The sequence below is a fragment of the Acipenser ruthenus genome, chromosome 16 (genome assembly GCF_902713425.1).
Source record: "Acipenser ruthenus chromosome 16, fAciRut3.2 maternal haplotype, whole genome shotgun sequence".
NCBI lineage: Eukaryota > Metazoa > Chordata > Actinopteri > Acipenseriformes > Acipenseridae > Acipenser > Acipenser ruthenus.
In genome coordinates this window covers 20905532-20932863 of record NC_081204.1, presented here as the reverse complement: position 1 = coordinate 20932863, position 27332 = coordinate 20905532, and the positions used below count along the sequence as shown (strand labels likewise).

At 41.5% G+C, this 27332-nt stretch overlaps 1 protein-coding gene across 1 annotated transcript in view; it reads right to left on the bottom strand.

Moving 5' to 3' along the window:
* The window catches only part of LOC117412371 (gamma-aminobutyric acid receptor subunit alpha-3-like), a 119979-nt gene that overhangs the window by 80438 nt on the left and 12209 nt on the right, over nt 1-27332 (bottom strand). The window contains exons 2-3 of the mRNA XM_058989022.1: nt 23952-24064; nt 6586-6704 (exon numbers count right to left, since the gene is read on the bottom strand). Of these exons, the coding sequence (XP_058845005.1) occupies nt 6586-6704; nt 23952-24037 (205 nt within the window). The 5' untranslated portion in view covers nt 24038-24064. The remainder of the gene's footprint in view (nt 1-6585; nt 6705-23951; nt 24065-27332) is intronic.

Genomic DNA, 27332 nt, shown 5'->3' with positions numbered 1-27332 from the left:
AGAACTTTCCAGTAATATAAATAGTAGTATAAATACAGGGGCCTTAAGCCCACCAGTTCAGTTTAGTTCCAGCTGCCTAAATGCATACATATCTGCATTTTTCTGAGATGGCATCAAGAGGCTGCAAGCATCCGGCAGACGCATTTTGCTATGTCTGCGGCCAATTTATCAAGACAAGAGCGAAAAAGTACTCCGTGGAAGCATCTGCTAAGATGTGTGAGGCCTACAAGGCATATTTCACCTGCGAGCACTGCAAAAAAGGTAAGATGGACAATTGTTGCTCAGAATTTTATGTTATAAAATTTGTTAAAATTTTTAAAATTGTAAAAGTTTTTAATTTTAAAATGTTTTACAATTTTCAATGTTATTGAAAAAATATATCATATATGAAAAATGTTACGAGAATCTCTTACACATTAGTCATGGGTGAAATAAATGTATTTTTGTAGGATGGTACAGAGGGGAAAAAAGAGCCATGAAGTTCGCTATCCCAAGAATTTGGCGGGAACCCACTGACCACTCAAGCAACTGCTACTTCTGCATGGTGGACCCTTCCAAACGTCGGACTGGCATGAATGCACCTGCTATCACGTATCCGGACCTTCCTTCATCCATCGCCCCGGTGCCACACTGCCATGAGCTCCCCGTACCCACTCCTCCGGAAGAGAGCAGCAAGTCAGTGAGCGAGGAAGACGTTGTAGATCCAGAAGACAATTTCAGAGGTGGAGCTGAGGAGAGAAACCCATACTACCCCAACCAAAAAGACCTCAACGACTTGATTAGAGATCTTGGTCTCACCAAGTCCAATGCGGAGCTTTTGACGTCTAGGCTCAAGCAGTGGAACTTGTTGGATGAAAGTGTGCAAGTCGCAGATCAGAGGAAGCGTCACCAACCTTTTTCCAGCTTCTTCACCTGTCAAGATGGGCTCTGCTTCTGCCACAATGTGACCAGTCTGTTCAAGGCAATCGGAATCGCCTGTAACCAGAATGAGTGGTGCCTCTTCATTGACAGCTCATCCAGGAGCCTCAAAGCCGTGCTGCTCCATAATGGTAACAAGTACCCGTCTCTTACCCTGGCTCACTCGGTGCACTTCAAAGAGGATTACAACAGCATCAAGACCTTGCTGGACGCCTTGAAGTATGATGAGTACGGCTGGGAGGTCATAGGAGACTTCAAAATGGTGGCATTCCTGATGGGTCTCTGTCACAAAGACGGCCGGAGTGGGTGGCGTCAGACCAGATGCAGGAAATAAACAGACAGACTTGGAGTTTGGTGGAGCTGAGCGAATGGTTTCGCTCAGCATTTAATAAAACAGCACAGAAAATAAAAGGTTTGAAACACAAAAAACACTGGACACGGCACTTGCGCCAAAATAAATAGACACACAAAACGGACTAGACAGTGCACAGACAGACGAACAAAACACGGTGAGCAGATTTAACTATTTACTTTACTTTTACAATTACCTCCGTCTCCAAACCCGTTCTCCACTCACCGAACACCTAACCCCGACTGACAGAAATGTGCATCTATATATACTGTTGTACTGGGATTCAATTACTAATTAATTATTCACTTGAATCCCAGCACGTGAATTAATTCTGTGCAACCCCGTGCTCACATATTACATTTAACCAGCACGTGAAGTGATTTGTGCCCTCTTCGTGCCTAAATACAAATCTACATTAAGTACACGTGAAACACAGACCCGTTTATATCCTGTGTACCAATCTCTATACACCAACATTAACACACGCACGCAACATACAACATATAACACATAACACACAAATGCACACAGGGGCGGGGCGCTTTGCCACATATACCCCCCCTTGTGCGCAGCACACATGGCCTCAACGGCCACCTCCCCCCTTAAAAATCCAGCAGTCCAGGACAAAGTCTCGGGCTGGGAAGGGAGGCTTCAGTGGGCCCATGGCTGGCCATGCTGTCAGCACCCCTGCCGGTAGTGGCATGGCTGACAGCATGCTGGTCCATTCCTGCAGCGAAACTGCTGCTGGGGAAAGTGGTCTCCTGACCTCTCCCCCTGTCTTTGTAGCCGGGAGCTCCCTTTGGTGGGGCTCCGACCACAGTACTTCCAGCAGCAAAGAAGCTGCAGTGGGAGCAGGTCTCCGGACCTCCCCCACGATCTCCGGCAGCGAAACTGCTGCTGGGGTTGGTGGTCTCCAGACCTCCTCCCCCTTCTTCGTGGCCGACAGCTCCCCTTTCTGGGGCTCCGGCCACCGTACTCTCTGTGGTGGAGGTACAGGAAGCAGAGACAGCTCCTGCTGTTCTGCTTCTGGCAGTGGCGGAGGCAGAGGCAGCTCCTGCTCCTCTGCTCCTTGCGGTGGTGGAGGCAGAGGCAGCTCCTGCTCCTCTGCTCCTGGCGGTGGTGGAGGCAGAGGCAGCTCCTGCTCCTCTGCTCCTGGAGGTGGTGGAGGCAGAGGCAGCTCCTGCTCCTCTGCTCCCGCCAGTGGAGGTGGCGGAGGCAGAGGCAGCTCCGGCTGCTCTGCTCCTGCCGGTGAAGGTGGGAGCAGCGTGTAGTCTCCTGCCGATGGAGGTGGGAGCAGCGTGTAGTCTCCCCCTTTTCCAGGGGACTGGTGCTGCTCTGCCTCTCTTGCAGGGAACCGGTGCAGCTCCGCCTTTGACGGGGAAACCAGCAGGCATTCTCCCTCTGCTGGTGGAGGTGGAACCAGCAGGCATTCTCCCTCTGCTGGCAGCTTGGGTCCTGGGGCTGTGGAAGCCCCGACTTCCCTCTCTTCGGGCTGTGGACGCACCGACTCCTCCCTTTTGGGCTGTGGACGCACCGACTCCTCCCTTTTGGGCTGTGGACGCACCGACTCCTCCCTTTTGGGCTGTGGACGCACCGACTCCCCCCTCTTGGGCTTTGGACGTTCGGGCTCCCCCCACTCAGGTGTAGGACGTTCGGGCTCCTCCCACTCAGGCGTAGGACGTTCGGGCTCCTCCCACTCAGGCGTAGGACGTTCGGGCTCCTCCCACTCAGGCGTAGGACGTTCGGGCTCCTCCCGCTTGGGCTGTGGACGCTCAGGCTCCTCCCGCTCGGGCTGTGGACGCTCAGGCTCCTCCCGCTTGGGCTGTGGATGCTCAGGCTCCTCCCGTTTGGGCTGTGGACACTCAGGCTCCTCCCGCTTGGGCTGTGGAGGCAAAACCAGCAGGCGTTCTTCCTCTGCTGGTGGAGACAGGGACAGCAGGCATTCTTCCTCTGCTGGTGGACCTGCTACCTGGGCTGCTGTTCCACTTAAAACTGCCTCCAGGTAGCTGAGGACCAACCCCACACCTTCCTCCCAGGTGCTTACGGTCTGTTCCCTCTCATACGCCTCCCATCGCTCTCTATCCATAAACTGCAGGAACCGGATGACTACTGGTATAGACTGGGCCTCCAGCCCAGCATTTTCCAGCATCCAGTCCCGCACTTTGATGGCGTCTTCTGCCATTTTTTTTTTCCTCTTTTTTTTTTCTCTTTTTTTTTCCAATTCAAAAATGCTGTTCCTGCTCTGGCCTGAGTCCTGGAGGCGCTGTAGATCCCACGCAGGACACCACGTGTCACAAAGACGGCCGGAGTGGGTGGCGTCAGACCAGATGCAGGAAATAAACAGACAGACTTGGAGTTTGGTGGAGCTGAGCGAATGGTTTCGCTCAGCATTTAATAAAACAGCACAGAAAATAAAAGGTTTGAAACACAAAAAACACTGGACACGGCACTTGCGCCAAAATAAATAGACACACAAAACGGACTAGACAGTGCACAGACAGACGAACAAAACATGGTGAGCAGATTTAACTATTTACTTTAATTTTACAATTACCTCCGTCTCCAAATCCGTTCTCCACTCACCGAACACCTAACCCCGACTGACAGAAATGTGCATCTATATATACTGTTGTGCTGGGATTCAATTACTAATTAATTATTCACTTGAATCCCAGCACGTGAATTAATTCTGTGCAACCCCGTGCTCACATATTACATTTAACCAGCACGTGAAGTGATTTGTGCCCTCCTCGTGCCTAAATACAAATCTACATTAAGTACACGTGAAACACAGACCCGTTTATATCCCGTGTACCAATCTCTATACACCAACATTAACACACGCACGCAACATACAACATATAACACATAACACACAAATGCACACAGGGGCGGGGCGCATTGCCACAGTCTCCAATGTGGTTTTACCAAGTTTCCCTGCTATCTTTGCCAATGGGACAGCAGGGACACCAAGGCGCACTACCACAGGCAGGACTGGCGACAGCGGACCGAGTTCTCTGTGGGGAGGAACAACGTCAAGTGGGAGCCACTGGTGGACCCCCGGAAGGTGCTGATGCCACCACTGCACATCAAATTGCGCATTATGAAACAATTTGTCAGAGCTCTAGATAAGGATTCGGCAGCCTTCAAGTACCTTCAAGACTTCTTCCCTAAGCTGTCTGAGGCAAAGGTCAAAGCCGGTGTCTTCGTCGGACCACAGATAAAGAAGATCCTGGAGTGCAATGAATTCCCCAAGAAGCTCACTAGTAAGGAGAAAGTGGCTTGGAACAGCTTTGTCGCAGTGGTTCGGGGCTTCCTGGGCAATCACAAGGCCGAAAACTATGTGGAGCTGGTTGAGAATCTGGTGAAGAACTATGGCACAATGGGCTGTAGGATGTCCCTCAAAGTGCATATCCTTGATGCTCATCTTGATAAATTCAAGGAGAACATGGGAGCGTACTCGGAGGAGCAAGGCGAGCGCTTCCACCAGGATATACTGGACTTTGAACGCCGCTACCAAGGACAGTATAACGAGAACATGATGGGAGACTACATTTGGGGGCTGATTCGTGAAAGTGATTTACAGTATAATCGTAAATCTCGAAAAACTACTCACTGCTAAATCTTTTGTAGTCATTTTTGTATTACTTTAATATAAATACATGTTAATTTGGATTCATATGTTGTTTTTTTCTGACTTTATGTGAACGAAAAGACACAAATTTGCCCGTTTTCTCATTGGAAATAGGTAAATTTCAAAATATCACTGTCCTGGTCACAAAAGCAAAGTTTGTGGGGAATAATAGCCATTTTCTATACTTTTGAGGCATAAGCAATTAGGAAATAACACTTACTACCCAGGAACAAAAATTGTGTTACGATCAATACTAAATAAATTCAGAGGGTATAAGATATTCCTTGTAGCATATGCAATGCAACATAAATGATCCATAACAGTTCTGGTCACCTCGTTACAAAAAGTATATTGCTGCTCTAGAAAGAGTGCAAAGAAGAGCGACCAGAATTATCCCGGGTTTAAAAGGCATGTCGTATGCAGACAGGCTAAAAGAATTGAATCTATTCAGCCTTCAACAAAGAAGACTACGCGATGATCTGATTCAAGCATTCAAAATTCTAAAATGTATTGACAACGACGACCCAGGGGACTTTTTCGACCTGAAAAAAGAAACAAGGACCAGAGGTCACAAATGGAGATTAGATAAAGGGGCATTCAGAACAGAAAATAGGAGGCACTTTTTTACACAGAGAATTGTGAGGGTCTGGAACCAACTCCCCAGTAATGTTGTTGAAGCTGACACCCTGGGATCCTTCAAGAAGCTGCTAGATGAGATTCTGGGATCAATTAGCGACTAATGTTCTTATTTATGTCGTCAGGTGAGTTTGGATGATTCAGGGTATGTATGGTAATGCAGAGCGAGCAGCCTTCTGCACCACAAACACTGCTTAATACAGTATTTAAACAGCCAGAGAAATAACAATAGACCAAATGTGTGCCCAGTTCACTGTCCTGGAAACAAGCAACTGGAACAGTGCCTGCAGCATAATTCACACATCAAGTGCACAGACCCCACAGGGACACCACGTGAAATATAAACTGAAGGGTTTTCTCATAGTGCTATTCAATGAGCTCTGATGCCAGCCTGTAGAATGTAATTCTTTTTTATTTTTGCACCACAGTTTGAATGGATTTTTCCTCATTTAGCTCTTGAATTCCATCTGGATGGACAGCGTGGTGCTGATTTCTGAAAGTTATACATGCCTGAGCTGCCATGGGGCCAACAACAAGAAAACAAAGAAACCAGAAAAACGAATTCTTGAAATAAAAAAATAAAAAAATGTTTATGCACAAACACCCACACGTCAGCAGACATAGCAATCGACACAAAAAACCCTTTTGCTGTGCGTGTGAGCAGAGTGCTGAGTCACTTCCCACTTCAGGACCACAGCGCCTCCTACTGATCTCTGTTGTTTGACACCCTGTTTATATCATTGCAGGAGCGTGGTGTCCCACCTCCAAGCACTCTTTCCTAGACCTACATACAGGTCTACAGTGTTGAACAAATTCAAACGTCTGGGTCTGATAGATACAGCTAAAATCCTGTGACGTTTGTGTAGTTTCATCCGACAGTACTCAAAATGTTACTGGGAATTAAGCTTTTCTATATAAAATCTCTTTGAGGTTCAGATGCCCCTGAGACTGAACACAAGCACTTAGAAATGGCCTACATCTGAAAACTGTCAACACCACAAAAAAACAAAACACAAGCAATGCACAACACGAAACTCTTACACACCTCCCAGGCCAGGTCTCAGCCTGTTGTCATAGCCGTCCAGCAGTCTGTCGAGGATTCGGGTAAAGATTGTGATATTATCTTTACCGTCATCTGGGAGGAGAACGTCATGTCTCATATATCTGTGAAAGAGAGAAAAAAGAGAGAAACATACCATTTACTTTTCCAAGTTTTAATATATTAATTTCACATCTGAAGCATTAATATTGTAATGCTTCAGATGTGAAACTCAGCATTACAAAGCAACATTGTTTTGATGTTTGCATGGTGGGTAATTTAAAGTTTTTTTTTTTTTTTAATTCTGCCGCACAGTTGCTGTATTGATTTAGACATAAACATGAGGAGGTTTAATTTAAAATACCGTGCAGCCGTGCACCAGATCAGACAGGAACAAGAAGAAACAATGTTGTTAAATCCAAAGGGATTAGTAAAGGCTGTCACAGAGCTGAATGTAAGTTTGCAGCACTTCTGTTGCAGTCTTTCACCTAAGATTGTACAAGCAGTAAATGAGATCTAAACCACGACTTTCATTTCCACTTCCTTGTCTTAATTATACGCCTATATGCCTACACATATATTAGTCTGTGCAAGTTGCTGACGATCGCTAAAGAAGTACTATACAGTTATGCTTTTCCTCCCACATAAAAAAACAAATATTCTGGCAAAGCAAAAGTACTGAACCAGAAATCTGTCTTCACTGTACAGTCAAATGTAATTACATTTAATTAATGCTATGTTCTGGAGCAGTGCTGCCCAAACCCGGTCCTGGAGAGCCCCTATCCAGCAGGTTTTATAGGTAACCTTTAATCATCAATTTCTTAACACCTGGAACAATTTCATTGTGATCAATTAAGCAGGTGATTTATTAAATGAAGTCATTTAGAGATCATTTGGTACAAAAAATGAACTACCCTTTTGAGCCCTCAATGGCCTGGATTACATGCTGGGAAAATGTCATGACTTATCTGTCTACTGTCATGACTTATTTAAGGTGGTACGGCTGAATTATAATTTTAGATAGTTTTGGTTTGTTTAATTTAACAATTCCTGCTTTTAAACTTCATGTTGTATTTGATTTTTGTATAATGTATTATATTTGTATTCAAACATAAACTAAACATAAACCAAAACTAACTAAAATTGTAATCCAGACCGTACCACCGTAAATAAGTCAAGACAGTAAACAAGTCATGACATTTTCCCAGCATGTAAACTGGCCCAGTGACCAGAGTTCCCTTAATTGAACAAGTTATTTGCTTAATTGATCAATAACTTCCATGTGTTCCCAGTCTTTAGAAATTAGCGATTTAGGGTGACCTACAAAACTTACTGGATAGGGGCTCTCCAGGACCGTGTTTGGGCAGCACTGTTCTGGAGTGTTTGTAATCAGTCTCAGAGGTTCTTGCTTGTTCCTCTCTCCATACTGTTCCGGAGTGTCTGTAATCACTCTCAGAGGTTCTTGTTTGTTCTACTCCCGGTACTGTTCTGGCATGTCTGTAATCACTCTCAGAGGTTCTTGCTCGTTCTACTCCCGGTACTGTTCTGGCGTGTCTGTAATCACTCTCAGAGGTTCTTGTTTTTTCTACTCCCGGTACTGTTCTGGCATGTCTGTAATCACTCTCAGAGGTTCTTGCTCGTTCTACTCCCTGTACTGTTCCGGAGTGTCTGTAATCACTCTTGGTTCTGTCGCTCCCTTATTGAGTTACCATTTAAGAATCCTAAATGTAAACTAATATTTGTTCCCCCCTACATGCACGTTTGTTATTTATCCTATTTGTATGTAAATTATGCATGTATAAAGCAATGTTTGCAGGCTGTTATCATGTATTATTGTAGGTGAGACTGGAACTGTCAGAGGGGACTGGATGGTACAAGTCCAGGGTTAGGGTTAGAAAAAGTGGTCTTAAATTAAGGTTTTAGTTGAAAATCCATGGATATAGACATATGCAAAGAAAGATTACTTTGTTACAAAAAAATAAGGGGGTACAAATATTTGGAAGGGGAACCAATATTCCCGAATATATTGTTTCCTAGGGGGAACGAATAATGGTCCTCTGACACCAGGCCTGAACAGCGTTCCTCATTCTAGTCACATCATGTGACAATGAGACCTTTCAATTCTGCAAGCCACACCCATGTCTCACTGTCACATGGTTTGGCTAGCATGAGAAAGGATGTTCAACAGGCCAAAGCCAGGTAAAGGAAAATGCTGGTGCAACAGAACCCAGAGCCATTCACAGTCATTACAAGCAGAATAAATTAATAACAGGGCGAAAATGTAAAGACATTCATGACATCTGAAGCATTTTAAGAAACGCTTCAGATAATTTTGACATTAACTGTATATTATGAAAATTGCAATTTTATAAAGTAATGCATGCATTGTGCATGCAGTTCATTGCATACATGGGACTACCCTTGTCGTGTTTCTCAAGAAGTGTGTATGTATTTCAAAAGTAAGACTTAGCAAGTTCTTATACTGCTGCTCTACCTTAGTGTGCTACCTATTGAGGACTCAAACCCACCGGCTTGGCAGAAGAATATGAGCGATTAGCAGAGGACACTTAAACAACATGACATATCCTCAGCTGGAGCAGCGTGGCAGGGTTACACTCTATGGAGATTTTTATTGTGTTCATTTAATTCCATTGAAATTGCTACGCTGAGTGTTTCTTTGTGTTCCTGGCTTTTTTGTTTCTTTATGATACGGTGTGTGCTTTCCCCTAACTCACTGATGACAATGAACAGACAGCAGCAGCAGGTGTTAATGACAGACTGATTGACTGGGGCAAACAGGCAGTGCAGGTTCGCTCAATCACAAGTGAATTCCTTCCCTGTTCTCTTTCATATGCTTCAGAGCCAGTGCTGTCAATGTGCAAGCTCTACTACTAGAAGTGGCATCGAGTGAACCGATAATTCAGTCAGAAAACTCAGGTGATAGATTACTTATTAAAACAGGCTTGACATTACTACAATATACACATTTTAAGCTACACTATTTGGCCTTGTCAGCTCACAGATAAGTGGAGAGGCTGGCCATTGGGAAGCCATGGGCAGGGGGGCAGGATAGCGGCCCTCCCCATTAGACAAAGCCAAAAAAAGCAGGTGGAGGCTGGGGAGGAGGAGGTGAACTGCGAAATGTTTATCGAGGTACAAATAACAAACTAGCTATTCGACTAACAATTCAATCTGGTATTGGAAGCACCTAGAATATGCTTGATGTTTACATGATTTGAGTTCCCTGCCAGAACCACAGCTTTGCTTAATTGAGAGATTATGTGGGATCCACATAACAAAAAGAAAATGTACAGGATGTAAAGTTCAAAAGTATTTTCAGAAACAGCAGACACAACAGAGAGAGAGAGGGAGAGAGAGAGAGAGAGAGAGAGAGAGAGAGAGAGAGATAGCACTATTATAACACTGCTCTGGTGTGCTGTCACAGCAATTTGCTGACTCAGCAGCTTACACTGAGAACTTTCTTTTACTGGCTAAATAAACACGAAACAACCTTGAAAACAATTTTGTCTGATGGTACATTTCATGACAGTATGAATTTTCATGAATATGATGCAAGTACATTTTTTAAACACTGGTAAAAATATGTTGAACTGACCTACATAGGGATGCAAATATAATTGCACACCCATTGCTTAGCAGTGTGATCCATTGCAGGGTTTTTACTGTGAGCATCATTTGCCCACCTGTAAAGGTAACAAGGCTGAACTTGATTTAAGCTTGATTTAAGGGGCTTTTTATTTTATTGTGTTACATGTTCCCATTTGTTGCTACAACTGTTTAAGTAAGGTGTGTGTATTGTTTTATTTATTTTTTTTTTTTTTACATTTTGACCACTTTTTTAAACTTTTAAATTGCATTCCCTGCCTCAAGATGGCTTCACATGTACCCGCATGGACCTCTCTACATTTTCCATCATCTTCATGCTCACATATGTAACTGAGATGGATTTACCAGTGAGCAGGAGGATGATGGGAAATGTAGTTCTGAGAGGTCCATGCGGGTACATGTGAAGCCATCTTGAGGCAGGTAATGCAATTTAAAAGTTTAAAACAGAGGTCAAAATGTAAAAAAAATAATAAAACAATACACACACCTTACGTAATCAGTTGTAGCAACACATGGGAACATGTAACACAATAAAATAAAAAGGTTCTTATGTATCCTTTATGCTCTTAATAAAACATACACAAAACTTGAATGTAATGGGAGTTTAAATACATATACAATGCACATACATGAAATCCATACATACATATAGCCATAGCTCCTCATTATGATTTATGAATGATAAAGGAAGATCCTATCAATGACTTTTCTTTTTGTGTTGAATAGGGAGAGCATGCACTGGAAGGCTATTTCATGGAACTGCAACAAGGTTCATGCACTATTTCTCTTTAGTAAAGTTAATCCCCAAATGCTCTGTCCAGGGTCCTGAAATCTGTTACTGTACTCACTGTACAGCCACTGTACTCCAGTGGCTTCCTGTTCTAGCTAGGACCTTTGTTAAAGTGACATAGGTCTGGCACAGCCCCCGTATTGGAAATCTGTTTATTAATAAATTAAAGAAATATCTAAATGCCGACTTCCTTAGAACAGGAATGCATACGGTATTGTATTATTTGCAATCTCTTTTACATGTTCAATGCTACAATGCCCAGTAGCCATTAGGTACAGAAGACTGTGATACAGTCCCTTCACAAACTAAGGAATAAAAGCAATGTCCCTGTGAACCTGTAGTCACACTGAGAATCTCAGGCAGGAGTGTTAATTCCCTCAGTGGTGTCAGTCATACCGTTCCCAGTATAACTAACTGCAAGCTTGGTGCTGCTGGCCAGATGGTGTACAGAACATATTCCTAGCTACTATACACAGAGAGATGTCTACAGGTTTGTATGTTGTGATATAGAGGTGCAGACTCCAAAGTGATGGTAACCAAAGCTGCTTTGTAAAAATAAATGTAAAAAAAAAAATCATCCTGCGAATGCAATCCATGAATTGATATGAAGGATCTCATTTACACTGGTGACCGAGCAAAGTGGCTGCAGCAACACACCATCACACAAACAGTATGATAGAAAAGACCATTTAAAACACCAGCGCATCATACAATTAAGACTGTAAACAGCAGGTTTAAACAGCTTACTGAAACAAAGTAGTATTTTACAAATTGTTTAACTAGATATGTGCTGCTTTACCTTCCATTAATGTCCATTATGTTTCATCATTTATAGTATCTTCATGTATTGTAAACCACTGTAATTGAAAACTGTATCAAAATCAATGTGAAATTATAACTTAATAAAAAATAACTAAAATAACTAAAGATGACTATGAAAACTGTCTCGAGTCTATAAAATGTGTGATAGTTTAAATGACCGTTTACATAGATAGTTTCACAGCTGGTTTCACAGACCCTAATTAGTACTAATCTTGGATTACCTTATCTAAAATAACATTAGGCAGTCCAAGATTAGTGCTAATCTAGGTCTGTGAAACCAGCCATTAATCTATTATAGCTCTGCAGCCTTACATACAGCAATCAACACAGTCAGTAAACCCCAGTCCTAATCTTAATGTTTCTGTAATTATGTCACCATTGACTGCTTTGGACCTTTGTTCTCCAGTGTGCGGTTTGAGGAGAGATGAAAAGCAAAAGGATCTGAAGGGCAAATAGGTAATCTGTGTTTCTCAGAGCACTGAAGGAGTATTACTGTTAAATACTCTGGCACCTGCTGCTGTGATTCATTAGAAATTCTTTCTAAACCTGCTTTATAACGTCATAGGTTGTCTTTTCTTAACACTTTACATTACGTACCTCCAATCACTGTGTATATCAATAGTAGTTACTTAGTAAATACATGTGTACTTACACAGAACTGCAATGTTATTATTAGGGCGGATCCGATTAACAGATTAATCAGACTGATTAATCAACTAAAGAGTTGATCGCAGATTATTTTTTCTTTACAATTGAATTATATTGAGAACTTCGAAAAAAAATGTCATCAGACAATGAAGACATCATAGTCGATTTGGTTATGAATCAATTTTCAAGAACTTTCTCAGAATTGTTAAAAAAGGAGGTATACATCACAAATACCCAAACTGACACAGGAAGGGAAGGGATATACTCACCACTTCCAAAATTCTAAGTATGAAAGGTATCCGTGGTATCGGTAGCTGTCAATTAAAAAAAAAATACTGTCTTTTGTTCAGTACAGAAAAGGTGATATGGAACAGCACTGGCTACAGCAATCTAGGATGTCTATCGAAGACAGCACAAAAACATGTGCATTCCCAAAGTCACTTATTTTGAGTAAATGTTAGTAGTGTCAATGAATTGCAGTTAAATCTGTGATTAACAACAAAGTTGAATAAGATGTTAATGTTTGTAACTCGGGTCAATGTCAAATCCATTTTGCCTGTATAAGGTACTCGTAGCCCATTTTGAGTAACTATATACAGTGCCTTGCGAAAGTATTCGGCCCCCTTGAACTTTGCGACCTTTTGCCACATTTCAGGCTTCAAACATAAAGACATGAAACTGTAATTTTTTGTGAAGAATCAACAACAAGTGGGACACAATCATGAAGTGGAACGAAATTTATTGGATATTTCAAACTTTTTTAACAAATAAAAAACTGAAAAATTGGGCGTGCAAAATTATTCAGCCCCTTTACTTTCAGTGCAGCAAACTCTCTCCAGAAGTTCAGTGAGGATCTCTGAATGATCCAATGTTGACCTAAATGACTAATGATGATAAATAGAATCCACCTGTGTGTAATCAAGTCTCCGTATAAATGCACCTGCACTGTGATAGTCTCAGAGGTCCGTTTAAAGCGCAGAGAGCATCATGAAGAACAAGGAACACACCAGGCAGGTCTGAGATACTGTTGTGGAGAAGTTTAAAGCCGGATTTGGATACAAAAAGATTTCCCAAGCTTTAAACATCCCAAGGAGCACTGTGCAAGCGATAATATTGAAATGGAAGAAGTATCAGACCACTGCAAATCTACCAAGACCTGGCCGTCCCTCTAAACTTTCAGCTCCTACAAGGAGAAGGCTGATCAGAGATGCAGCCAAGAGGCCCATGATCACTCTGGATGAACTGCAGAGATCTACAGCTGAGGTGGGAGACTCTGTCCATAGGACAACAATCAGTCGTATACTGCACAAATCTGGCCTTTATGGAAGAGTGGCAAGAAGAAAGCCATTTCTTAAAGATATCCATAAAAAGTGTCGTTTACAGTTTGCCACAAGCCACCTGGGAGACACACCAAACATGTGGAAGAAGGTGCTCTGGTCAGATGAAACCAAAATCGAACTTTTTGGCAACAATGCAAAACGTTATGTTTGGCGTAAAAGCAACACAGCTCATCACCCTGAACACACCATCCCCACTGTCAAACATGGTGGTGGCAGCATCATGGTTTGGGCCTGCTTTTCTTCAGCAGGGACAGGGAAGATGGTTAAAATTGATGGGAAGATGGATGGAGCCAAATACAGGACCATTCTGGAAGAAAACCTGATGGAGTCTGCAAAAGACCTGAGACTGGGACGGAGATTTGTCTTCCAACAAGACAATGATCCAAAACATAAAGCAAAATCTACAATGGAATGGTTCACAAATAAACATATCCAGGTGTTAGAATGGCCAAGTCAAAGTCCAGACCTGAATCCAATCGAGAATCTGTGGAAAGAACTGAAAACTGCTGTTCACAAATGCTCTCCATCCAACCTCACTGAGCTCGAGCTGTTTTGCAAGGAGGAATGGGCAAAAATTTCAGTCTCTCGATGTGCAAAACTGATAGAGACATACCCCAAGCGACTTACAGCTGTAATCGCAGCAAAAGGTGGCGCTACAAAGTATTAACTTAAGGGGGCTGAATAATTTTGCACGCCCAATTTTTCAGTTTTTTATTTGTTAAAAAAGTTTGAAATATCCAATAAATTTCGTTCCACTTCATGATTGTGTCCCACTTGTTGTTGATTCTTCACACAAAATTACAGTTTCATATCTTTATGTTTGAAGCCTGAAATGTGGCAAAAGGTCGCAAAGTTCAAGGGGGCCGAATACTTTCGCAAGGCACTGTAACAATTTAAAATACGTTTTCTCAGTGGCTGCAAGAAACAACAGTACATCTGGGGCCTCAGGCACGGGACTTAGAGCATCAAAAGCCTCTTTCTAAGCTTGTGTACTGTGGTAACCATGGAGACTACAGGCATTCTATATACACGCAAGAGGAGGCGACACGGTTTTGTGTGTGTGTGAACACTTGACTGTCAAAGTATGAGTTCGCCCAAAAAACGAGCAGGACTTGATCGAAAACAGGTAATATGAGCAATAATAACAAACCAAATAATATTGGTACTGTAAAGTGTTTTTCAAAACGATGATCACTATGACAGGGTGATATGCAAAATAAACATATTGTTGTATTGATAAAACAGGGATGTAATCTCACTCTTAAAGAAAGCCAACCCTTGGCATCTCTGCACCTGGATGAGCAGAAGAGCATGTATACAATACATCACAATGAGAAAGTAACAAAAGATCGTGAGGTTGATTGATTCTGTTGTTTACCTTGGCAGGCAAGGCACTGATTCCTCAATAGAGGTAATTATGTGAAATGACTTTCTCTGATTTCTGACTATGACAGCATGTTAAGCAATCATTTGTCAATAGCCACAGTAGTCTTGGGTACCTCTAACAAGATTCAAAACAACTTCATCTCTTAGGTGTCTCAGGTTTTGCTAGATGCAATAAAAGAAGAAGTACAGGAAGCTAAGTACGTAGTTGTAATGGGAAACGCAGCTCAGCTGTCTTGTGTTTTCAGGTATGTGACTGACAGTGGCACGAAAGAACGGTTGTTCTGTGAAAATGTGTTAAATTTACTAAAATAAAATAATATAATGCTTTTCAAAAGACCAAATACCCTTGGGGCTTATTTATTGATTTTTTTTAGATTATATTGACTTTTTAGTATTACAATGTTAGACAGCCACTATAATATCGTTACCTTTATTAAAAATGTGCACAGATTAATCTACCGATTAATCAACTAATGCCCATAAATGAACCGATCAAAAATTGTAATTGACAGCCATAGTAAGTACACATGTATTTAGTAACTACTAGGTAATTAGAGAAACTTAATGTTGCCGAATGTACATACACTGAGAGGCCATATTACAACATTGCAATAACAAACAAGATGATGGAAACGCAGTGAACACCTTGTACCTGATTCCACGCATGCAGAGATCCTAACAACCATTATATGAAAAAGAAACAACGGGAACATTAATCAGCCAGGCTGCAGCTACTGTAACTGAGAGCTGCTGAAACACTGAGTTTGCAGCACACTAATGAATTGGCATCTCCGCCCATTGAATTAATGGAAAGGCAGGGGCTGAACGCTAACCACAAACCATAGGGTTCAAAGATGCACATCTTACCATTCAACTGAAGAGCAAGCTCTATAGACAAGAGATAAGGGCCAGTCTTCTGCTGATGTCCGTATTATTAAGCCACTAGGAGCAGATTCATTACAGCACGTACTGTTTCTGTAAGCTTTCTTGTATGGATGGATGTTTGTTTTCATGAAAGCTTGTGATTCTTACAATGTGCTGGATTCACATTTGTATACACCTTCAAAATAGTGGGGGTAAAAATAGGAAGCACAATCACAGATTGTTAGAACAAAACCCACCCAACAACTAATACAAGATCTATAAGCATATTCTGCTGTAATTTGCTGTGTTTTTTTTCTGGCTTCTAATTTGTTACACTGCTGTATTCTATGATTCTCTAAGTCAAGTTCTAGTAAAAACCAAAGTCTTGTTACAATTTAAATCATGTGACTTTTCTACAGCAGCAGCTCAGTGTTGGAGCCACAGAACCCAGAACCACTTGGAATGCTTGCAAACACCACCGAATAGTAAGGAGAATATACACAAGCAAAGCAAATCCCATTTGAAGCTACTTACTATAGAACGCTTGTGAAAGCCTGATGTTGTCTTTCTCACTGTATTATTCCAAACTCCAGAAGTGATTTGTAAATGTGATGATCATGTGAATGTCCTCCGGGACAGCTGCTGTAATTGTATTGGAGCACAATGCATTTTCAAGAGTCATTGTATTGGAGCCTGTGGAAGGGTGGTGGGCAATTCACTGACACACACGGGAGACAGAAGTTGTATTTGAAAACAACGCACTGTTGCCCAGTTTTATTATTTTTGATGTTTTGTCTTTTAGCCCGCAGAGGGCGCTGTTGTCCATGGCCTGAGTACCGACAACGGTACACAGGGCCACAGGAATACCAATACTGGTAAACAGAAAAAAATTGGTGCACTCACAGGTGCTCAAAATAATAATGAAAACAAAAGGCGAAATGAAAAGGAAAATAAAACACAGTAATAATACTACAAAATAAAGGTGCTGCTTACGCAGTGCCCTCACTGCCGCTAAGCCGGTCAGCACGGGCCTCCGACCTACGCTCAGCTATTTCTATACACTGGGATGGCCAGAGTTCCCCGTATACCTACACATGTCCCCACGGGTACATAATTATTTATTTTATTTTATAAAATTATTTTAAGGCAGGCTGTCTCCCTCAGCCGGGTTTGCCTGGTCCTTGTTTTACACTGGCGTCTTCTGTCAACGTCACTGTATATTCCCAAACACGGCCCCCCCAATGCACAACCAAGCGCAGTTCTTATGGGCCGAGCAATCTCCCAAGACCCGCCTCTCAGCCACTCAGAGAGGGAAAGCCAACACACCTTCTTCCCCACCTCTCCGTGTCATCGCCGTGACTGACAGGCGGATCCTACGAGACTGCTGCCATCTTCCTGCAGTACCACGCATGTGCCAGATAGTCAGTCCAGATCTCCCCTGTTACAGAGCCATATGCATTTTCAAGCACCATTGTATTGGAGCCATATGCATTTTCAAGCATGCTAATGTTACTGTTCTAAAACAATTAAACAAATCAGTTATTGACAGTTAAAAAATAATTTCCATGCTAATGTAACGTCCTTTAAAAAGATTTATCCCAGACGCTTTTTTATGCTAGAAAGATCTCGCATAGCTGTCCATTGAGAATATTACTTAGGATTAATTTCCCAGACACATGCTATTAAATTATCATCACTAAACCCATTAAATAGAATTTCACCTCATCTGCTGACCTGATTTCAGTCAATAAGGGAATGGCTTCAGGAGCGGTTGTGTTACCTGCTTGGATAACTCTCTCCAGTACAAGCTCTTATTTTCTAATAATCAGATTTGCATTCATTCACAATATATGATAGCCTCAAACTGGACCCAATCCTATATATTAGTGCTGGGACAAATATCCAAACGAATATTTTTTTAAATGTATTCGGATGTTCGTATCCGCGAGAAATTACAAAATACCTTGCATTTACTTACCGTCTCACCACAAATTGCGTAACAGTTTTAAAAATGGCAAATGAAAAAGAGCTCTGTATGACATGTGAGATTAATATGAGACATACAAAAGGCAAGCACGTCGTTCTGAAAGGCCTCGCTTAAACAGCGCTCAACTTGCTGGAAATGTTGTGTAGTGATTTTTTATATAGATTGTATATATTATATATTTGTTGCGACTTTCTCTTATGTGGAATGTAATAAACGAGAACCAAATAAAACCACATTTGTTTTATTTTGTATTTAGTATTTAAAGTAAAATTTTAGTTTTTGTTTGCTTGTTCAGCTACAAAAGGACTCAAGTAAACCTCAGATGGATGGTCACAAGCCATCAAACAAAGCCGAGCTGCTTGAATTTTTGTGCCAGGAGTGGCATAAAGTCACCCAATCAATGTGAAAGACTGGTGGAGAGCATGCCAAGACGCATGAAAGCTGTGCTTGAAAATCAGGGTTATTCCACCAAATATTGATTTCTGAGCTCTTCCTAAGTTAAAACATTAGTATTGTGTTGTTTAAAAATGAATATGAACTTATTCTTTCTGTTCTGTATTGGTACAGAACAGTTTTCCTTTTCAAATGTATATGTATATATATATATATATATATATATATATATATATATATATATAGAGAGAGAGAGAGAGAGAGAGAGAGAGAGAGAGAGAGAGAGAGAGAGAGAGAGAGAGATAGAGAGATAGAGAAAGACGATTCAACTAAACAGCCCTGAACAGCAGTGCAGTGTACAGCTCCAAGTCTAAGGATATGAAGCCATGACAGCAATGAAGACAACAGAACAAATGCTTGATTACTGTTCCCTGTCCTGAAAGCCTAATCTGTCAGACATGAAAGTTGCCACCTGCTGACATGAGACTGGTGTTACCAAGCAGCACTGGCCCGCAACAGGGCTGGAGCTGCAGAGCTGACTGGGGGATCGGAGGAGAGGCTTTTCAGCACTTGGAAGAACAAAGCTGTTTCAGCAGCTCCCAGAGCCATGTGCGTGCCCCAGCCAGACTCACTGAATGGAACGCAGACCTCAGTGTGTTCACTGTAGCACGAATCATGTGCAGTTACTCCAGCAAGGAATGTGAGCTGAGCTACAGCATAGCAGTAAACTGTAGAAAATGGGTCAAGTAAAGTTAGTTTAAAAGTATCTGGTTGGTGTCAAAATCATCTTGAAATACAGAAATTATATTAATTTTTTACTAAAGGGTCAGCTGGATTATCCATATATACAGCATTTGCTCCACTTTGAGAAATCTTATCATTGTAAAAGCAGTTAAATGGACATTTTTCTTACTAGTTTTATAACATTTACAGTGTTATTTTCCTTGAGGATGCAAAGTTTGCTCGGGTGCAAATACACAAAATCATGACCTTTTATTATTTTTCATGCATTAAATATTATCGCACGATGCAGCAAAGCCTCTGTGTTGACTGACAACCTGTTGCACAATTAGCAGGTTTCACGTGGTACTCCATCCTATCTGACTTGTCCACACAATCTACATGGAAATGCTTGAACATGAGACTTTACTGTACTTACTGCATGACTCAGCTCCCATCGGCTCAGAGCCTGTGGATTTGTAGATGGCCAACACAGCTTTCACACTTGCACGATGAAAACGGCGAACAACATTTTTCTTTAACCAAACCAATATTGTTCTGCAAACCTTCAAAATGTATGTCCTTGGTTCTATGTATTTTTACGTGGAGATTCGCATCCCCCACGGAGGTCATGTGGAAATGTAAGGGACAGGAATCTCTCTTGGGGTTGCCATTTGTTACGTCCCAAAAATAAACAAACTAATGCAATCCATTTAAAAGCCTATCACAGGACTGAAAAAAATTGTTATTGTAATACTGTATCACGGTTTATCTAATCAGAAAGCAAAATGTGTGCTCAGTTTCCTGCTAGTCTGGTGCTGATGCAGCTATCTCCATCAACACCAGCTGCTACTGCTTGTGGGCGACCCTCATGGTGTCTGGGATTGAAACCCAGGACTGATTGGTCCCAAGGTGGCATATCCAAGAAAACCAGAACAGGTGGCAACACAGAGTTACAATGAGTTATAAAGGGCACAACATGAACTCCAGCTCTGGAGATGACTCATTTATTTCTCGATGCCCATGTTCGGAATCTTGTTATAAATCACACTGTCATCACTAGCTAAATTTACAGCTGGCTTTCCTACGACACGGCACTAAGGTCACACATGTCCTTCGAACTGGAAACTTGGAATTCAAGGACAGCATCTGATTTTAACATGTTTCAAATAAACATTTAATAAGAGCCTATTATCCATTGCTTCTTTCATTATACAACAGATAATTCTACACGAAGGAAATAGAGCAATCAAACATTTTAAATTGAGTCCACCAGCCCTTGCTTTTTTATTGTAATATCCAGACAATATTGCATCTAAACTATAAATTGTAATAAACTAAAATTAGCCACCACACAATCTGTTTCGTGGTGTCATGCAATTTAAAAGTGCACACTATAGGGGCCACTTTAAATACTTAGAGGGCAATAGTATTTACTGTATACTAGTGACCACTTCTGTGGGCAACAGCACAAACTATTTTTGTTCTCCATTTAAGCCAACTGGGTTGTGAGTTGCAGTCCGGGGCTTTGATAACAGGAGTTTGTGTTTCCTAGCGACAGTAGATGAGGAATGAATTGGTCCATGCTTGTCCTAAATCCTGGCCTGATGTTTATTTCGCTCGGAGGGCACGCTATCAATTACTGCCCTCAGTCCACAGCAACCTGCTAAATAACCCAGGTGGATAGCCAATTAAATGCATGGTGTGAACTCACAAACTGCCAGCAATCATGCTGACACCCCAGTCTGGCCAATAACCTAGCGTGATGGAGATTAGACACACACTGCCGCCCACACTCCTCTGCCTCTGCTTCTGAAAAATGAATGTTCAGGAGGTAATGAGAGCAACTGGCTGTAAAGACAACCCCTCTGTAAAGAGAACCGCCGCGCCACGCCGCTGCTGTGGTCATTCATCTGCATTCCCTTTGAGCTCATTTTAAACACGATGCATCTGCTAATGCAGCTGCTCTCTGGACAGGTTTGCCTGGCATTGTTATTGTGAAAACAAAAAATGCATTAAACAAATACAACCTGTCAGACTGAAGCAGATTTGAAAATATGGAGACAAATTAATTTCTCTTACCCATCCTCCCCGTCCAAATCCTGCACTGATGAAATTATACCAAAGGTAGGATGCAGACATCTTGCAAAATATGTTCAGTGGGATTTTAGGGTGATCAATAATCCATTCATTGTTAAATCTTTAAAAGGCAGTAGTGGACAACACTGTTTGAGAAAAGGCCCTACAAGTCCATTAAAACATAAAGTTTCAGAGAGGAAACAACGTTTAGATTCTGCATATATCCCTGTATATATATATATATATATATATATATATATATATATATATATATATATATATATATATATACACAGTACTGTGCAAAAGTTTTAGGCAAGTGTGAAAAAATGCTGTAAAGTAAGAATGCTTTCAAAAATAGACATGTTAATAGTTTATATTTATCAATTAACAAAATGCAAAGTGAGTGAACAGAAGAAAAATCTACATCAAATCAATATTTGGTGTGACCACCCTTTGCCTTCAAAACAGCATCAATTCTTCTAGGTACACTTGCACACAGTTTTTGAAGGAACTCGGCAGGTAGGTTGGCCCAAACATCTTGGAGAACTAACCACTGTTCTTCTGTGGATTTAGGCAGCCTCAGTTGCTTCTCTCTCTTCATGTAATCCCAGACAGACTTGATGATGTTGAGATCAGGGCTCTGTGGGGGCCATACCATCACTTCCAGGACTCCCTGTTCTTCTTTACACTGAAGATAGTTCTTAATGACTTTCGCTGAATGTTTGGGGTCGTTGTCATGCTGCAGAATAAATTTGGGGCCAATCAGATGCCTCCCTGATGGTATTGCATGATGGATAAGTATCTGCCTGTACTTCTCAGCATTGAGGAGACCATTAATTCTGACCAAATCCCCAACTCCATTTGCAGAAATGCAGCCCCAAACTTGCAAGGAACCTCCACCATGCTTCACTGTTGCCTGCAGACACTCATTCGTGTACCGCTCTCCAGCCCTTTGGCGAACAAACTGCCTTCTGCTACAGCCAAATATTTCAAATTTTGACTCATCAGTCCAGAGCACCTGCTGCCATTTTTCTGCACCCCAGTTCCTTTGTTTTCGTGCATAGTTGAGTCGCTTGGCCTTGTTTCCATGTCGGAGGTATGGCTTTTTGGCCGCAAGTCTTCCATGAAGGCCACTTCTGACCAGACTTCTCCGGACAGTAGATGGGTGTACCAGGGTCCCACTGTTTTCTACCAATTCTGAGCTGATGGCACTGCTGGACATCTTCCGATTGCGAAGGGAAGTAAGCATGATGTGTCTTTCATCTGCTGCAGTAAGTTTCCTTGGCCGACCACTGCGTCTACGGTCCTCAACGTTGCCCGTTTCTTTGTGCTTCTTCAAAAGAGCTTGGACAGCACATCTGGAAACCCCTGTCTGCCTTGAAATTTCTGCCTGGGAGAGACCTTGCTGATGCAGTATAACTACCTTGTGTTTTGTTGCTGTGCTCAGTCTTTCCATGGTGTATGACTTTTGACAGTAAACTGTCTTCAGCAACCTCACCTTGTTAGCTGAGTTTGGCTGTTCCTCACCCAGTTTTATTCCTCCTACACAGCTGTTTCTGTTTCAGTTAATGATTGTGTTTCAACCTACATATTGAATTGATGATCATTAGCACCTGTTTGGTATAATTGTTTAATCATACACCTGACTATATGCCTACAAAATCCCTGACTTTGTGCAAGTGTACCTAGAAGAATTGATGCTGTTTTGAAGGCAAAGGGTGGTCACACCAAATATGGATTTGATTTAGATTTTTCTTCTGTTCACTCACTTTGCATTTAGTTAATTGATAAATATAATCTAGTAACATGTCTATTTTTGAAAGCATTCTTACTTTACAGCATTTTTTCACACCTGCCTAAAACTTTTGCACAGTACTGTATGTATATATATATATATATATATATATATATATATATATATATATATATATATATATAGCTTATTTTGCAGGACAATGCCCATTCTAGGACATTTCTCTCTCTTTCTCTCTCCCCTCTTTCTTTATTGGTTTAGTCATAGGAAGACTCCAATCAGTGTATCTCCCTGACTCCCTTAGTGTAATTGTTAAAAACGTCACTAGACGTGCATACTTATTAGCTGCAGCTAATGTACTGAGACCTCACCCACACACCCACACAGAAAGAAGCTTGTGCACCACAGTCTTTTCAATGAGCACAAATATTTTAGGTAGACCCTGACAAGTGGATTGAATCTCCCTGCAGACTCTGCAAACCATCTTGCCATTTTACAACATGCACTGGGCAAGAATAGAGAGAAAATGAAATGCACCTTGATTATTTCACAAGAACTAAGTAATATAATTAAAGATCCCTTAAGTATAAGCTGTTTGTTTGTCTAACATCAACATGGATTTTCCTCCATTCAAAAAACAGGTGGTAATTAAATAGCCACATATTCAGATTTCACTATGTACACCGATGCCATCTTCAGCTTGTTCTAGGAACGGAATAACTCTAAGGGCTGGATTCAATCAACACTGCAGCCGTGATCTGTGACCCACATTAATTCACTGTTTTATGGTGCTATTCAGTGCAATGTACCAGGCATACTAGGACACCCCTGAACAAGACACAGCATTAACAAAGGTGCCAATCTGGGACAAAGGCCATTTTAATGGTGCTGGCGAGGAGTGTCTACTGCAGCAATGCATTGTACGCTGGAAGTGACTGGTTGAAAGCAGGGCTGGCTTACCCTGGCTGAGAAAGGACTGCGATGACCATGAGAAGAATCCACAGGTTAGGAATGGATGAAGAGAAGCTCAGGAACCCCAGCGCCATATCTCAGAGAGGAGACTGCAGAGGATCCTGGGAGTAGAAAGGGATTTAAGATTAGGCTGACAGTCATTACCCCACACTGCTGATGCATGTCCCTGCCGTCAGGGATATTGTGTATAGTTTTGCATATATCTAGAGAAGCACTTGTCCAGTTGTGAAGAAACTTGGTAAGGCCATTCTTTAGCATAAGTTATTGAGTGTACATCTGGTGGTATATATAGAGGCTGTCTGTCCGTTCGTCTGTCTTACTTCTTACACGTGCAGTCAGTGAATGTACTGTAGGTCACGGTGCTGCAGTTTTTCATATTAGTGACATGCTTGTATATAATTTACTTCAAATCATGTGATTTCTCAGTAATCGGTTTGTGTGTCACAATTAAAAAGATCCTTGCTGAATGTAGTATAATTTTGAGTCTAGCTTGTACTGAGACGTGTGAAATACAGGATGTTCATCCCGAGATTAGAGCACATTAATTATAGGCTGTGTCACTCAAGTCATTAAATTACAGTCTAAATCTCAAGCCCCTATGGAGCTTCAGCTAAAGGATATATTTTATGAGCCGTGTCATCTATTAGAAAAGATGAATGCTATGGCAAACGATAGAGGAACGTTTTTATGGAACTTGAATTGTCATAGCTTTCAACATGTTACATACTGTAGATAAAAACTGGTACCTTTCAACAACTATGAAACATATCAAAGCTGTGTTGTCTTATACATGTGTGAAGATAATTCAAGTCAGAGTTTAGTGGGTAATAAAGCAGGTTTTTTATTTTTTTTTCTTCCACCAAACAAACACTGGTAAACACTGGCAACCATACCCAAGATTTTATTTTTCACATATAATGTTATAATATATGTATATATATATATATATATATATATATATATATATATATATATATATATATATATATATATATATATTTGAAAATAAAAAAATGATCAGGGAAATCATCTTTAAAGTAGTCCCACACATTTCTTTTTTTTTCTTGTTGAAATCTCTGTTTCCAAAATTCTCTTTTAAATGTGTTCTCTGCTTGTTCGCATTGCCTAAAGGTGCTTTCAGCTGCAGGATCGCTTGCTGCCTCTCTCCTGAAACCTTCTTGCAATCTGAATTTGAGAAATAAACAAGAATAACATGGGCACCACACAGGGCTTTAAACTTCCCTGCCCCCACTCCCGGGTATCAGAACTCCCCTTGTTCAGGTATATTATTGAAATAACCAGTTGCCAGGAATTGGAACAAACAGACCCCTGGCAAATCTAATGATTAATACACACAGACATATGTAGAACCCCATATGGTTGTATCGTTTGTTGTACTTATTTAAGAAGGCTTTTATAGCAGACACTGCATTGCAAACTGGTTGCAGGAGCATGCTGCCTATAACTTGGTTCTGCTACAGGAGCATGCTGTTTACCATCCACAGGTCCAGTATGCACCTGCACCTGTGCATTTGAATCTGAGAGCTTTGTCCAGCCCTCTGATTGAGTCTCAATCCCAGTTAAATATGCATCTGCTGGGCAGCAACAGTCAGGTGCGCCCCGTACACATCAGTGTTCATGTCACTGACAGTGTCCTTAGATACTTTCAGTCCCAGACTTCCTGATCACTCAGGCTGCAGTGTGACAATGACTTGGTTTACATGAACATGAAAATCGACTCTGCAGTCATGACTGTGTGACGTTGTCACGTGAATACATCGTGAAACAGGACGTCCTTTTGGTAGCGCGACTTTAACGGCAGGATCAATCGCTTTCTCACGATAAAAACAGCTGTAAAAACCCATGTAAAGAGCAGGAATTGTGCTTGTGCTCAAAGTTTCAGGAGCCAAGTTCCTGTTCTTCTGACTTAATCTCAGCTAATCGCCAGCAGAAATGCAGTACAAAACATACCCCCCCCCCACAAAACACACACACACACGCAACACGCACGCACGCACACACACACACACACTCGCGCGCACGCACGCACACACACACACACACACACACACACACTGTACATTTATGAACTACTTTAAAAAACCACCGCGGTTATACTCATACCTATAACCGCAGACGTCAGTCATTATCAGGGTACATTTAAACATCATCAATATTAAAATGAAAGACAAACTATCAGATACAACTCCAAAGTTTTATTCAAGCACATCATATCAAACATCTGCACAGCCGAAACACTGTATTTAAATGAACAATTAAACATAACATAGGGTTTATTTTCTAACTTACCACATATAAAGCACTACTTCAAAAAATGAAAAACTATAATAAAATAAACATTTCAAAACAAACTAGTGTGTAAACAGGTTTATGTACATACAAAATTGTAAAAACAAAAGTAGTTTTTAATTGAAAACAAAAGTAACATATGATTTCTCTTGTGTGTGTGTGTCACTCGCAGCACTGAATCCAGGTTGAGCTGCTGCAGCCTGCTGCTTAGCAGTTTTCTGATTGAAATGTTTCTGCCGAAGCGCTGTGGCTAGCTTCAAGATGAAATCTCTCCTACTGATATTTTCCCCAGTGCATTCTTGTATAAAACGAAGGAATTGATGGCTGCCAGGTCCAGTAGAGATAACAACAGGCTTGTATGTATATATATATATATATATATATATGAACAGAGGCTGTGAACTGTGCATTATATGCAGAGTCACTTACAATAGGACATTGATTTAATATAACATCTCATCCGCAGGATGGAGAACAAGGAGGTTAGGTGACTTGCTCAGGGTCACACAGTGAGTCAGTCAGTGGCAGAGGTGGGATTCACAGTTGCCAAGTCCGCTTATAATAAGCGGGATTGGGCTTCTTTACTTGAGAGTCACGGTTGGAATTTAAGAGTCCCGGGTTAGAATTTGCATAGGAAATGCCGATTTTTTCTCGAAATAAGATCTCTGAATAACTTCCTGTTCATTTGGAGATATCTCTAAATGGACAGGAAGTCCATTCAAAACATATAGCATTTTCACAGGAAGTAATTTTGGATATATCTCTAAATAACTTCCTGTTCATTTAAAGATATCTCTAAATCACTGAATGTCCATCAGCACTTGCCTCTGGGTCAGAGATTACTGACCCGTTGGAGCCCAACATTTACCGTTGGCTCATTTCAAAATCATGGAGTCTGGAAGGAGGAATCACTGCCCTTCCACTTCTGGGGTGCTGAACTGGTCCTGCATTCTGGAAAGCCTCAGGATATGCATTTCTCTGTGTCTCCACCAACACTGGTTCAGAATTTGGCTCAGCATCTTGGACAGTTTGTTGTTCAGGTACGTCCTGTAGGTCAGC